At 38.9% G+C, this 14,918-nt stretch overlaps 1 protein-coding gene across 4 annotated transcripts in view; it reads right to left on the bottom strand.

The window, feature by feature from the left end:
* The window catches only part of HEATR5A (HEAT repeat containing 5A), a 109,787-nt gene that overhangs the window by 2,333 nt on the left and 92,536 nt on the right, over positions 1 to 14,918 (bottom strand). For 2 of the 4 annotated variants that reach the window (XM_055309209.1, XM_055309210.1), the window contains exon 34: positions 8,877 to 9,046. In XM_055309209.1, the coding sequence (XP_055165184.1) occupies positions 8,877 to 9,046 (170 nt within the window). The remainder of the gene's footprint in view (positions 1 to 8,876; positions 9,047 to 14,918) is intronic. The other 2 variants (XM_055309211.1, XM_055309212.1) reach the window with 2 other exon arrangements.

Raw genomic sequence — 14,918 nt, 5'->3', positions numbered from 1 at the left:
GATGTAGCTTTGGCTGAAACAATCCACTCTTTGCTAGTAACTTCCTCGTCCCTCGTTCTGTCTATAAATTTTTCTATTTGGTATGTTGGTTGCTTCCCAATTTGTGAATCACTGAATGAAGCCAATAAAATCTTTAAAATTTACTCAGTTGAATTCTGTTCCTTGACAGATTTGGTGATAGTGATGGGATCCAAAGGAAACCTCTGAAGGCTTTGGTGTGGGGGGTGTGGTGGGGGAAGGAGAAACACAGATATGGACTGTTGGTTCCATCTGCAGTTCTCCATTTGTATGGAATCCCAGTCTGCAGTCCCCATTTGTTGTGGTCTGCTGGTTCAGTTTTTTCCCCAGACCCCGCTTCCACATTGAGAAATGCTGGTGTTGCACACAAGGCCTCTACAGGCCAGTCTGCAGTAACATCTCTTTGGTCGTTTCTGGTATGTTGATGTGCACATGAAATAAGACTGCTGTATAGGATAAATTGGTCACAGAATGGATGTTATTCTAACCCCATTATAGAATATTCTATATTCTAACCCCATTATAGAATATTCTTTATTCTAACTTTGTTGCACAGAAATTTTCTTGAGGTTGGTGGGTAACCACCAAGTACACTTTAAAACACCATACAATCCCCACAAAGCAACACATCCCTCTTAGGTATTAGTTTGGCTCTGAGAGACCCAAAGATTTAAAGAAATGGGATCCTTAAATTCCAAAAAAAGTTGAACAACCCACCTTTTGCCATACTGCTTATTTTATGTCTAAAGATTATGGTCTTTCTAGCTATAAAGACCTTTAAGAATGGCAAAATCTTACTAAAGGCAACAGCCATTATGGAGAAAGTGCCAATTAGACAAGGTCATTTAAGAAGTGTACTTAAAAGCAAGAGTTTCCAAATCAAAGAGAATGGGATACCTATTTTAATTGTTATGCAGAAGTTTCCAAAAGGCTTTAAGATTCCAAAATAGCTCCACTGAAAGTTTCTTGCAAAAAGCAAATAAAAAATTAGACACAAAAGGTATCTAAAACAACACCTCCTGCACTGCAGCCTTCTAGGCCCATCATCAAAACGTGGCCCAGAAACTGGTGTCTCATTTCTTTTAAGATTTTATTTATTTGACAGATATAGAGAGAGCCAGAGCACAAGCGGTGGGGGGAGGAGGGGACAGGAAATGGCAGAGGGAGAGGGAGAAGCAGACTCCCTGCTGAGCAAGGAGCCCAATGTGGGGCTTGATCCCAGATCCTAGGATCACGACCTGAGCTGAAGGCAGATGCTTAACTGGTTGGGCCACTCAGGTGCCCTGTGATGTCTCATTTCTAATTAACTGGGATATTGGAAAAAAGATTGTTCTCAAAGGTTTTGTGTAAATCCTTCAACCCCAATCGAATGCCTCCATATCTATCTTGGAACGAAGGCCTCCAGTCCCTCCCAGAGCTGAAGAGGTTCTGAGGGAATTTCTGGTACACTACTATTATTCTTTAAACAGACAAGGGAAACTAAAATTAAAACTAATGGAAAACCTCACCAAATTCTGGTAGATACTGGAGCTACACTCTCTGTGTAAATCCCACTCGGGACTGCACATGGCATCCCAGGGAAACTGGTAGAAGCCAGCTAAGGATGACAATCCTTACCAGAGTCCACCTCCCAGATCTGTCTGTCTATAGTAACTAGTAGATTAAGGGAAATAAAACCTCTTTTCCATCCTCTTTGAGGATGCCTCTTGAGTTCAAGGGGTTGGCTGGTCAGTATGGCCAGGAATATTTACTATTTGTCCTGGCTAAAAGCTGACACAGAAAAGGTTCAAAAGAACCTTTCTTTTTTTAAGGTAAATTTATGGTCAAAAGTTGGGGGACAGGGCAACCCCGGTGGCCCAGCGGTTTAGTGCTGCTTTCTGCCCAGGGGCGTGATCCTGGAGACTGGGGATCAAGTCCCACGTTGGGCTCCCTGCACAGAGCCTGCTTCTCCCTCTGTGTTTCTGCCTCTCTCTCTGTGTCTGACATAAATAAATAAAAAATCTTAAAAAAAAAAAAAAAGTTGGGGGGCAGCCCGGGTGGCTTAATGGTTTAGCGCCACCTTCCGCCCAGGGTGTGATCCTGGAGACCTGGGATGGAGTCCCACATCAGGCTCCCTGCATGGAGCCTGCTTCTCCCTCTGCCTGTGTCTCTGCCTCTCTGTCTCTCATGAATAAATAAATAAAATCTTAAAAAAAAAAAAATTGGCCAAACTAGAAGCAGATTTTCAGAGCCTGATGGAACTTTTTTTTTCTTCCTTAAACTAAATCGAAAACCATAGCAATCTCTTGATTTCCATCTTAGTTGATGATCTCCTATATATAAAGAAGCAAACTGAAGATAATGCAGTTGTATAGGTGGATCAGCCTATGAAGTCTTTTAAGGTGCAAATCAATTATTTGAGGAGTTCAAAGCAATTGTCCTCATTTTACAAGTTTTTGCAAAAACAGAAATGAGGTTCCAGAAACAATTTAAAATCCATCTATCCTTTTTACCAATCCCAAAACGTACCCTTTTTATCTCGAAATGCTTATTAAGCATTGTTAAAAATTCAGGTCAAAGGGAACAAAAGTCCTTTCTGGAGGATCTTGCATTCTCTTTCCTGTACCTTTGAGATATAAATGATTTACCAGGCATTCTCTGGGAACTCTTATCTAGACCATTCCTGATTCCTCAAACTGAAGGGAAAAAAGGGAGAAGAGGCCTTTTTTTTTGTTTTTTAAATGAGAGGGGTGCTTGTGTGGCTCAGCAGGTTAAGAATCCAACTTGATCTCAGCTCAGGTCTTCATCTCAGGGTTGTGAATTCAAGTCTCAAATAAATAAGGGGCACCTTGGGCTCCATGCTGGGAGTGGAGCCTACTTAAAAAACAAAAAACAAAACTACTATATAATGGAATATTATTCAGCCATAAAAAAGAATGAAATCTTGCCATTTGACAGGATAGAAGAGCTAGAGTATTATGCTGGGCAAAATAAGTTAGAGAGAGACAATACCATATGATTTCACTCATATGTAGAATTTAAGAAATAAAACAAGCAAAGGGGGAAAAAAACAGGGAGGGAAATCAAGGAACAGGCTCCTAACTAGAGAGAACAAACCGATGGTTACCAGAGGGGAGGTGGATGGGAGAGTGGGTGAAATAGATGAAGCTGACTAAAGAATACACTCGTCTTGGGAATCCCTGGGTGGCGCAGCAGTTTGGCGCCTGCCTTTGGCCCAGGGCGCGATCCTGGAGACCCGGGATCGAATCCCACGTCAGGCTCCCGTTGCATGGAGCCTGCTTCTCCCTCTGCCTATGTCTCTGCCTCTCTCTCTCTCTCTCTCTCTCTCTCTCTGTGACTATCATAAATAAATAAATAAAAAATTAAAAAAAGAATACACTCGTCTTGATGAGCACTGAGCAGTGTATAGAATTGCTGAGTATACTGTACACCTGAAGCTAATATAACACCGTATGTTAACTGGAATTTAAATAAAAACTTAAAAGACAAATCTTAAATGTCTTCTCCACAAATGTTAGTAAAGAAAACTTTAGCCAGCTGAGCAGGTAACCTTATCTCAGCTGGCAGAAACACAATTTGGGTCCAACTGCTCTTTAATCAACTGGTAAGTTTTCCATATCATACCTATGCTATGGCTCAAATTTAAAATAAAAGCTCTTTGCTTGAGAACATCTAAGGAGTGACCAGGGAGGGCCGTCAAAAATGTCATGAATGTTTTCCAACATCACTGATTCCAAACACCTTGATGCCAAAGATGCTTGGCTCTAAGGCATAATTAACTTAAGGAAGATACCTAATCATTCAATCCTTGTTTGATCAATTCCTGGATGTGTGAGAGGACACATACAACAGACTGCCTACCATCCTCAATAAAACTCCTGATCCCCTTGCAAGGACAAAGACTCATGCTCCTTTTCCTTTCTGAGTCTCCCAGATGATTTGTGTATCTGCTCTATGTCTTCAATAAACACTGCTCATTCTTCCTTTTGGCTTGTGTTTGATTTCCATCCTGTGCAAGGCCAAAGACCTTCTTAGGGTGGGTCCTGCAGGATCACTCTGGGTCCTCAGACCTGGCCTGCCTACATCTGTATGTCTACTTAAAAATAGTTTCTAAAAATATTTTTAGGAACTTGGAACCTTAAAATTATACTGAGGTAAGTTGAAAGATGGATATTCAATGAATATCTGTATCATTTCCAAATAAAATAAAAAACTGAAACATTAATTACTGAACATAGGTTTATCTGTTTTTGGTTTATTACCAAGAAATTTAGTAAACATATATGGTTCCCCACCAAATATTTACTGAGGAAGATTATATTTTTTGGAAATTATAAAATGTATTCATAAATTTGTCAATCTCAAGTTCACTTAGTTTTCCATTAGCAATTAAAGTTTCTGGGGCACCTGGCTGGCAGAGTCGGTTGAGGGCCCAACTCTTGGTTTCAGCTCAGGTCATGATCTCAGGGTCATGGGATTGAGCCCTGGTTGAGGCTTCGCACTTGATGTAGAGTCTGCTTGAGACTATGCCTCTATCACCCCACCCCACCGCATGTATTTTCTCTCTCTCTCTATCTCAGATAAATAAGGGGCACCTAGTTGACTCAGTCAGTTAAGTGTCTGACTTTGGCTCAGACCCTAATCCAGGGTCCTGGAATTGGGCCCTGTTGGGGGCTCCTTGCTCCATGGGGAATCTGCCCACTTACCCTCTGCCCTCCTCCCCTTTTCCTGCGGTCTCTCAAATAAATAAGTGAAATCTTAAAAATCAATAAATTTTTTTAAAAAAGAAATTAAATCTAAAAAGATTTTATTCATTTATTTGAGAGAGAACAAGCACGTGTGCACGTGCACAAGTGAGGAGATTGGCAGAGGGAAAAGCAGACTCTGTTGAGCAGGGAGACAGATGCCGGGCTCTATCCCAGGACTCTGAGATCGTGACTTGAGCTGAAGGCAGCTGCTTAACCAACTGAGCCACCCATGCAGCATAAAAATTAAGGTTTCTAAGAGTTAAAAAGTTTTTCATGTACGTAATTAAACTACTGGAAGTATTTGTCAGCAGGCCCTCTAGCTCAACTATAGGCTCCAACAGTTAAGACCAGAAATAGACAAGATTGCTTAACTCATGCTCTAACTGAAACCCATTGTTCTTATTTCTTACCGTACTTTCTTGAGGCACTGATGGAAGATGTTTTGCAATGACCTGAATATTCCAATTACCAGGCCAGAAAAGCCCCAATAGCAACGAAGACCACATCCCATGCCTTTCCCTCCCATGATCACTTGCTGCACACATACCAATCCCCTCCCATGATCAGTGCTGCCTGCTTTTACATGTATCCCTCAAACCTCTCCCTATAAAATTCTAGGTGTCCATTTTGTTGGCAGAGAGGTCAGCTGTAGCTTGAGCTACCTCGCCTGGAAGCTGGTGCCCAATATAAAGCTCTCCCTTTCTCTTTTCCAAACCCTTGTCTTTTGAGTGATTAGCTTCTCTTGCAGTTAGTTTACCTGTGTTTGGTAACAGTGTTGACAAACTTAGCCAGGAGCTATGCTTTTGCTTTGTCCAGTTCTCTTGGGATTCCTAGGAATGGAGCAGTTGGCCTAAGCAGCATGCCAGGGCTTAACCATTTGTTTCTTGAGTTAGTGAGTGTAATCCATTGATGGATAACAGAATCATCTTTGTATCCTAGTAAAGTAGGATGTGTGTTTCAGAAAAAGAGAGAATGAGGACTTCAGATGCAATTTTGTTGAGGGAAAAGAAAGTATTTTTTTTCTCAAGTGGTTAAACCGTTGTAGCTTGAGCTACCTGGTTATTTCAGATATGGGAAAGAGGAAAAACAGGACAAAATCCGAAAGTACAAAAGAAAGTTATAGGTTTGTGGAAAGGGATTTTGCTAAGGGAATTTTATGCAGGGTCAAGCCACCTAAGATTAGAATAAATCTGTTTAAAAAAATGAGCCTTAATATAAAAAAATACACTGGTACAAACTTAGATTTTGACTTTCTCTGTTAAAATGACAAGTTTTCTTGATTATTGGTCTGCTCTTGTTAAGAGATTATAAAAGGTTTTTCTCTGCCTTTTAAAATAATCTGCCTAAAAAATAAAGATTCTATATTTTATCAAAATAATTTCCTGTTTCATGTTGTCTTTATCAAGTCTTTGATTACTCAGGAAAACTGAATCTTCTCTATTAAAAGAACTAAGTTTTGTCTGTTTGTTCTTTAAACTATGTAACTTGCTGTACTGCCCATGAAATTTTTAACTGTTCTTCTGATTAAATTGATAATGAAGTATTGTTTCATAGTGATCTATAATCCTACTATATGATGAAATGTTTGACAACCTTTTGATACTGACAAATTCCCCCAAATCTAATTCTAAATTAAGTCTTTTTCTTTTTTTTTTTTTTAAGATTTTATTCATTTGACAGAGAGAACAAATTAGCACAAGCATGGGGAGCTGCAGCAGGAGAGGGAGAAGCAGGCTCCCCACAGAGCGGGGAGCTAGACATTTGGCTAGGGTTTGGCCTCAGGACCACGACCCTGAGCTGAAGGCAGATGTCCAGCTGACTGAGCCACCCAGGTGTCCCTAAATGAAATCTTTCTGACCCAGAACCAACTTTGGGATTTTTCATATGGCTCCTGGAAAATCACAAAAGAATTATTTTTGCTCCTTATAAAACCAGAGCTGTTAAACTAACTAGGCTTATTTGATATTAAATTATGTGGGAAGAATTCTCAAAAGGAAGTAATACTAAGCTGCCTTTATGTTGTATTTCTGTAAATATAGGTTATAAATGTTACAGAAATATGTGAAATTCCTGGAAATCTGACATGTCCTTGTATAATGTTATTAGTGATAATTCTTATTATTACCTTAAAATAAGGTAATACCAAATTTTCATGTTAGTTCCATTATAATGAACTCTCCTCAGAGCTTTAACCATGGACATTTTTAAGTCTTCTGTCATGTACAGTCATATTTTACTCTGATTCTTTTGCAAAAGTGAGACTCATGGAAAAGACCCTATAAAATTATTTTTGTATATTGATTCCTGCAGCAGGGTCTTCCTTTGATTTAACAGATTTTAATTGGTTTGGGTCTTGGAGGCTGTGGCTGCAAAGTGCACTCCAGACATTAGAAATTATCCTGCTTATGCTAATCATAATAATCATCTCCATAGTGTCCTGTTCTCCTCAAATGTTTTAAATGCATGTTTGTAGCTGCTAACCACCATGCAAACGACCTGCAAAAGACTGGAACGTCAGAAACGGAACAAAAAGAATGACCAATTTAAAAAATGTGAACCTTAAAGTAACTTATGAATACCATACAGAAGATCAGCAAAAACTGCAAGAACTTCAATGGTTGCTGGAAGGGGCACTAATGTTTTCAACTTTGACCAAAAAAGGTGAGAGTATGATCAAAAGGGGGGAGATTGTTAAAAAAAGAGACAGCAGGCCAAATGGAGTTACCTGTGCTAAAGCCCATGTGACCAAACCAAGACTTAAAACCTAACTTAGTTATAGTCAATCTGGAATTACCTGGTCAATTAGTGAGGCAATCTGCACAACAGACCCCTGCTGTTTCCCAAAGGAAGGTGACTTTGCCCGAAACAATCCATACTATGCTAGTAACTTCCTTGTCCTGTCCCCTTCTGTCTATAAATCTTTCATTTTGTATAGCTCTTCAAAGCTCTTTTCTGTCTGTCAGATGGGATGCTGCTCAATTTGTGAAATGTTGAATAAAACAGTAAAATACTTAAAATTTACTCAGCTGAATTTTGTTTCTTAACACAGGTACTCAAACTTGCATGCTAACAATGGCTGTGCAGTCTGGAGTGAGAATAGAGGCACGTGGGCAAGATAGGGTAGGATAACTGGTGGTCAACTCTTCCTTTTTTTCTACTTCCCATTTGCCTTCTCATATCCCCCTCTATAATATAAAAAACCAAAACCAAACATGAAAACTTGAAAAATATTTTTGGGATTTCAGAAAACATTCTAGATAAAAATCACATATATCTGATGTTCAAATGGCCTGGTCTTCAGGTTTTAAGGAATCATGTCTGGACCATATTAATTTTGTGTCATCACACAGGAGAGGGAGTGGGAAGAAGCAGACTCCCTGCTAAGCAGGGAGCCTGATGTAGAACTTGCTCTCATGACCCTGAGATCATGACCTGAGCTGAAGGCAGACACTTAATCAACTGAATCTGTCAGACTGCCCCCACTGTGATGATATTTGAATGATTATTTTTTTCTGAGAGAAAATTTGGTTCTTTTACTTTAGGAGTCAAGGAATTTGGGCCATAAACTCATTCTGTAGTGCATAAAGGAGCAGGATGTTAATTTAGCGAATGAAGGGGTCATAAAGAAATGAGATAACTTGTGTGTACTTTTCTGGGATGAGTCCCATTATTTTATATCATATTCTTGAAGACAGGTGAAATCCTTTTTTAGGAAATCTATTATAATAAGCTACAAAATATCTTACTAAGGGGTGCATGCAGGATTTCTCTTTCTCTCTAAAACAAATAAAGAAATGAATAAAATCTTAAAAAAAAGTATGTTACTAAATGTTCCTTGTAAGTTCTAGTGATATATCAATTTTAAGATGCCATTTCAATTTTTTTTAAACATTTCCTTTCTCTTTCTCCAACTGTGCTCTATTCTTGAGGCCAAAGAATAAGACTGTTGTAATTTGGCTTTGTTATCCCAAGAATAGGAATTGCTCCAAACCTAAAAATAAAAAATTTAGTCTGGTACTTCTTGTTGGAGCCAGTAAAATCACAAGGAAAAGTTTTACAAAAGCCTAAACATATTCCTATTACAAACATCTCTATACTAAAGACACTTACCACAGGATCTTTTATCTCAAGAGTAGCCTTAAATTTCTCAATACAGCGCTTCTGAAGGCATGGGATGGTAGTAACTTCTGGACTGGTAGACAAAATAAATACTGTGATAGCAGTAAGAAGACTGATTTCATCAAGTTCTTGATGTGTTCCATCTACTAAAGAGAAATGATCTATGAGAAACATCCCAAGATTGCCATATTTATTGTTTTATGTATCTGTGTGAAGATGCCTCTAGTCTGACAGCAATAATTTCAATAATTTCACAACAGTTACAGACAATAAACACTAATGGACTGATTTTAAGAATCCTGGCAGAGATTGTAGGTTTTAAAATGTACTTTTTAAGTAATTCTAGAGCCAAAAAGTACTAAAGTAATTATATTCTTCACAGGTATACATTTACTAGTTGTATGACCTTGGACATCTAACCCCATTTTTAGTTTTCTCATTTATAAAATGGAAATATTAACATTTCTAAAGTTATGAGGATTAAATGAGTTATTCATATAAGGCATTTAAACAGCATGTTGCACATATGCTCAACACGTGTTAGCTATTGTAATATTTTTGTTGAGAAACAAATCAGAAATGCATGTACAGCTGATTTTTCTTCATTAAGATTAAAGTATTTATATTTTGATAATACAGTGTCAAGTGAAAATACTTTATTGCTTTGCTATATATACCATTTCTTAACATTTTTTTCTTGAAAAAAAAAAATACTGCATAGGCCACAATCATTTTGAAGGAATTTTCTATTAGGTATAATTTTCCTTCATTTTCTCCTATATTTATCTTCCTAATCTCATTTAATATTTTAGTGAACCTGCTATGAAAACTCAATGTTATTTGAAAAGCAAAATCCATAGGAATGGATTACTACTTATGAAGAAATGATACACAGGGAAAGATTATAGCTTTGCTAACATTCATTCAACAAATATTTAAGAAACAGCATTCTTTTTGGCACTGAAAATATAATTTACAGAGAAAATACACGGTACAACAGGAAGTAAATAATTTTGTTAGTCACAAGGTCTATGAATATTAAAAAAACATTAAAAGATAAAGTTGGGGCTCCTGGCTGGCTCAGTCAGTAGAGCCTTTGACCCTTGATATCAAGATCTTGAATTCAAGCCCCACACTGGGGGCAGAGATTACTTGCTTATTTACTTACATACATGCATAAAATTTTTTTTTGAGTAGGCTTCATACACAGCATGGAGCCCAATGTGGGGGCTTGAACTCACAACCCTGAGATCAAGACCTGAGCTGAGAGATCAAGAATTGGATGCCTCACTAAGCCACCCAGGTGCTCCAAATAAGTAAATAAACATACATACATACAAACATACAAGCCTTGAGGAGATTAATATCTTAACTGACACCTGAGAGGGTAAAAAAGGTACATGGATCAGCATTTAAAATGATGACAGATTATAACTACCTTATATATATTAAATAGTTAATCCACATAACAGCACCATAAGATGGGTATTTTTATTTCTTCCATTTTATGGATGAGAGCCCGAGGAACAGAAATTTAGTCATTTGCCCACGTTACACAATTAATAAGGTGGACAGTTTGATTCCAGAGGGCATACTGTTAATCATGATGCTATACTGCTTCCCATACAGTTGTTATATTCAGTCATTCATGACAACTTGAAATTACAACACAGTCTGTTTAGTAAAAATGTCTTTTTATTTTCAGTAATATACAGCTCACCTGGGTTCTTCCCATTTCTTCTAAAATTCACTACTTCCCCTCCTCCTCCCCAAACTCCCTTATTTCCATCCTCTTTTACCTAGCATAAATTCAAGTCTCCCTTAGCATTAGCCCTATGGAGAGGTCTCTTTGATAAGAAAGTGAAGCCTTCTGCTAATAGCCAGCAAGAGACTAACAGCCATGAGTGAGTCATCTTGGAAATGGATATTCTAGCTGCAGCTCTGGCCAGCATCTTAACAATAACCTCATGAGTGAGAACCACCCACCTATGCTGCTCCAAATTTCCGACCCATAAACTATCAGATAATAAATGTTTTAAACCACTAAGTTTTTGGGCAATTTGCTACACAGAAAATGGTTTACCTGTGATCATCAGCTCCTGCTTTAATTTCTCAGTAGCTAGTCTAAAACCTCACAGTCCTAATCTCATTCTCTGATAAATGACAAAAAAAAAAACATATTTGTAAAAAAACAAAAAAAAAAAACCATATTTGTGATGTGTGTGATGGAAGAGGCAAGTTCAGTGTAACTCTCATTATAATAAAACTTAAATCTGTTACTTCTCATTTTTACCTCCTATATGTCCCTCCCATTGGCAGAGGTTAATACTTCTAAATGTACTATGAATTTTATTTCCTCCAGCTTAGGAGGAGACATTGCTTCCCTCCCTGGTATTTCCAACTCCCTTCTCATCTCTACCTTCTTTTTTTCCCCCCTAAGCACAAATTCATGCAAGTGTCTCATCATTTTTTTTTTTTGGTATTTTTTTTTAATTGGAGTTCGATTTGCCAACATATAACACCCAGTGTTCTTCCCGTCAAATGCCCCCCTCAGTGCTCATCACTCAGTCACCCCGTCCCCCTGCCCACCTCCCCTTCCACCACCCCTTGCTCGTTTCCAGAGTTAAGTGTCTCTCATGTTTGTCACCCTCTCTGATATTTCTCACTCATTTTCTCTCCTTTCTCCTTTATTCCCTTTCACTCTTTTTTATATTCCCCAAATGAATGAGACCATATAATGTTTGTCCTTCTCCGATTGACTTACTTCACTCAGCATAATACCCTCCAGGTCCATCCACATCAAAGCCAATGGTGGGTATTTGTCATTTCTAATGGCTGAGGAATATTCCATTGCATACACAGACCACATCTTCTTTATCCATTCATCTTTCGATGGACACCGAGGCTCCTTCCACAGTTTGGCTATTGTGGACATTGCTGCTGCTATAAACATCGGGGTGCAGGTGTCCCACTGTTTCGCTGCAACTGTATCTTTGGGGTAAATCCCCAGCAGTGCAATTGCTGGGTTGCAGGCCAGGTCTATTTTTAACTCTTTGAGGAACCTCCACAGTTTTCCAGAGTGGCTGCACCAGTTCACATTCCCACCAACAGTGCAAGAGGGTTCCCCTTTCTCCACATCCTCTCCAACATTTGTTGTTTCCTGCCTTGTTAATTTTCCCCATTCTCACTGGTGTGAAGTGGTATCTCATTGTGGTTTTGATTTGTATTTCCCTAATGGCCAGTGATGCGGAGCATTTTCTCATATGCTTGTTGGCCATGTCTATGTCTTCCTCTGTGAGATTTCTGTTCATGTTTTTTTGCCCATTTCATGATTGTTTTCTTTGCTGTTGATTTTAATAGGTTCTCTACAGATTTTGGATACTAGCCCTTTATCTGATAGGTCATTTGCAAATACCTTCTCCCATTCTGGAGGTTGTTGTAGGTTTTAGTTTTGTTGACTGTTTCTTTTGCTATGTAGAAGCTTTTTTATCTTAAATCCCAATAGTTCATTTTTGCTTTTGTTTCCCTTGCCTTCATAGATGTATCTTGCAAGAAGTTGCTGTGGCCAAGTTCAAAAAGGGTGTTGCCTGTGTTCTCCTCTAGGATTTTGATGGATTCTTGTCTCACATTTAGATGCCTGTGTTCTCCTCTAGGATTTTGATGGATTCTTGTCTCATCTCTTTTGAGTTTATCTTTGTGTATGATGTAAGAGAATGGTCTAGTTTCATTCTTTTGCACGTGGCTGTCCAATTTTCCCAGCACCATTTATTGAAGAGACTGCCTTTCTTCCAGTGGATAGTCTTTCCTCCTTTATCAAATATTAGTTGACCATAAAGTTGAGGGTCCACTTCTGGATTCTCTGTTCTGTCCCATTGATCTATGTGTCTGTTTTTGTGCCAGTACCACACTGTCTTAATGATCACAGCTTTGCAGTACAACCTGAAATCTGGCATTGTGATGTCCCCGGCTCTGGTTTTCTTTTTCAATATTCTCCTGGCTATTTGGGGTCTTTTCTGATTCCACACAAATCTTAAGATGATTTGTGTTCCAACTCTCTGAAGAAAGTCCATGGTATTTTGATAGGGATTGCATTGAATGTGTAAATTGCCCTGGGTAGCATTGATATTTTCACAATATTAATTCTTGCAATCCATGAGCATGGAATATTTTTCCATCTCTTTGTGTCTTCCTCAGTTGCAAGAGTCTCATCTTAAAAAAAAAAATTCCTTTACACTGTTCACCATGCTCTCACCATTAAAACTTTTCTTTGGCTTCTGTGACTGCGTTCTCCTGAATTTCCTCCCATCTTGTTCCATAAACTCAACTTTGGTGATCTGAAATCATCTCTAGCTTGTATTACTTTCTTGAACTCCAGACCTCTACATATTATGTTCCACTTGATTATCCGATAGGAGCAAACACTACTCATTACATACCCCTGAAAATGTTTACTTTGGAATGGCATTATGAGTGCTCAATGTACCCTTTCAATTTCTATTTTTTTTCCCTTTCAAATTCTAAACCAAACTATCGGTAAATTCTGTTAATACATGCTAACATTTTATTTTTCATTATTCTACTCTTTATCCTTACTCTATTTTACCTCTAAGAATCCTGTTGTCTATAGCTGCCACAGTGATCCTTCAGAAATGTAAACCCTATCACTTACTCCCCTTCTTAAAACCCTTTAGTGATTTCACATGCATATTAAAAGCAATCCAAATTACAAGCCATGCAAACCTTCCACAATCTGGTTCCATGTACCATCCAACTTCATCTCTTCACTAATCACTATTCATTACCCTCCTCCTCTTCCTTTAACCCCAAATTCTTTGCTTGCTGCCCCCAAATGTACCATACTATTTAGGTCTACAGGCATGTGATCACAATGTTGTGTCTAGAACCCATATCTATGATGTCCATGTGTAAGATGCTAATTCTGTAAGAAATTGACTCTTCTGAGAAGCTTCTTGTGGTAAAGAGCTTTACCACTGAGATCCCCTTCATGGGGGAAGGTGCTGCACAGCCATGGGGAGTATGGTCAGTTAGCTCCCTAGTATGGCCTTAGCTAGAGTTGCCTTGACTGAGATCACATCCTTCTTGGGGTAGCCCACATCTGAGGATAAAATACAAGCCTTTTCTATCCTATGTGCAACATTCGAATGGGCAATCTGCAAAGCTCCCAATTACTGGGGGTGTGCATTGGAGCCCGGCTTTGTCTTTTGCCCAGTATTACTTTCCCCTACTCCCTTTACAGGTGTTTCTTAATAAACCGCTTGTTCCCCAAGCTCCATCTCAGTCAGAGCTTCCAGAGAAGCCTGCTACACTCTGCCTGATTTGCTCAAACAGAGCAGATTACTCTCATTTTTTATCAGTTTCTTTTTTACTATATTTAGAAATGCAGTGATAATTAAGACATTACTGTTGCCATCAAGGAGTACTTTATGGTATTCATCATACATATTAATCATACAACAATTTATAGGTACAAGATTCCACCAGACTCTCAACTTTGGGCACAAATTAAGATTGGGCACAATCATACAACAATTTATAGGTACCAGATTCCACCAGACTCTCAACTTTGGGCACAAATTAGATGGTCAATAAATGCTGAATTCAACTGAAACCTTTATATCATATGAAAGAGAATCTGGTGAAATATGACATTTATAAACAGAACAAGGAAAGTGGGGATACTCTATATGTCTACGGGCTTTTTTTTTTTTTTAAGATTTTATTTATTTATTCATGAGAGACACACAGAGAGAGGCAGAGAGAGAAGCAGAGACCATAGGCAGAGGGAGAACCAGGCTCCCTGCAGGGAGCCTGATGTGGGACTTGATCCCAGGACCCCAGGATCACGATCCGAGTCAAAGGCAGATGCTCGGGCAGCCCAGGTGGCTCAGTGGTTTAGCCCTGCCTTCAGCCCAGGGCATGATCCTGGAGACCTGGGATCGAGTCCCACGTCGGGCTCCCTGCATGGGACCTGCTTCTCCCTCTGCCTGTGTCTCTGCCTCTCTCTGTGTGTCT

Source organism: Nyctereutes procyonoides, unplaced genomic scaffold (genome assembly GCF_905146905.1).
Source record: "Nyctereutes procyonoides isolate TBG_1078 unplaced genomic scaffold, NYPRO_anot_genome, whole genome shotgun sequence".
In the NCBI taxonomy this organism is placed as follows: domain Eukaryota; kingdom Metazoa; phylum Chordata; class Mammalia; order Carnivora; family Canidae; genus Nyctereutes; species Nyctereutes procyonoides.
Note: the sequence above shows the minus strand (reverse complement) of the source record. Positions and strands in the feature narration are given on the sequence as shown.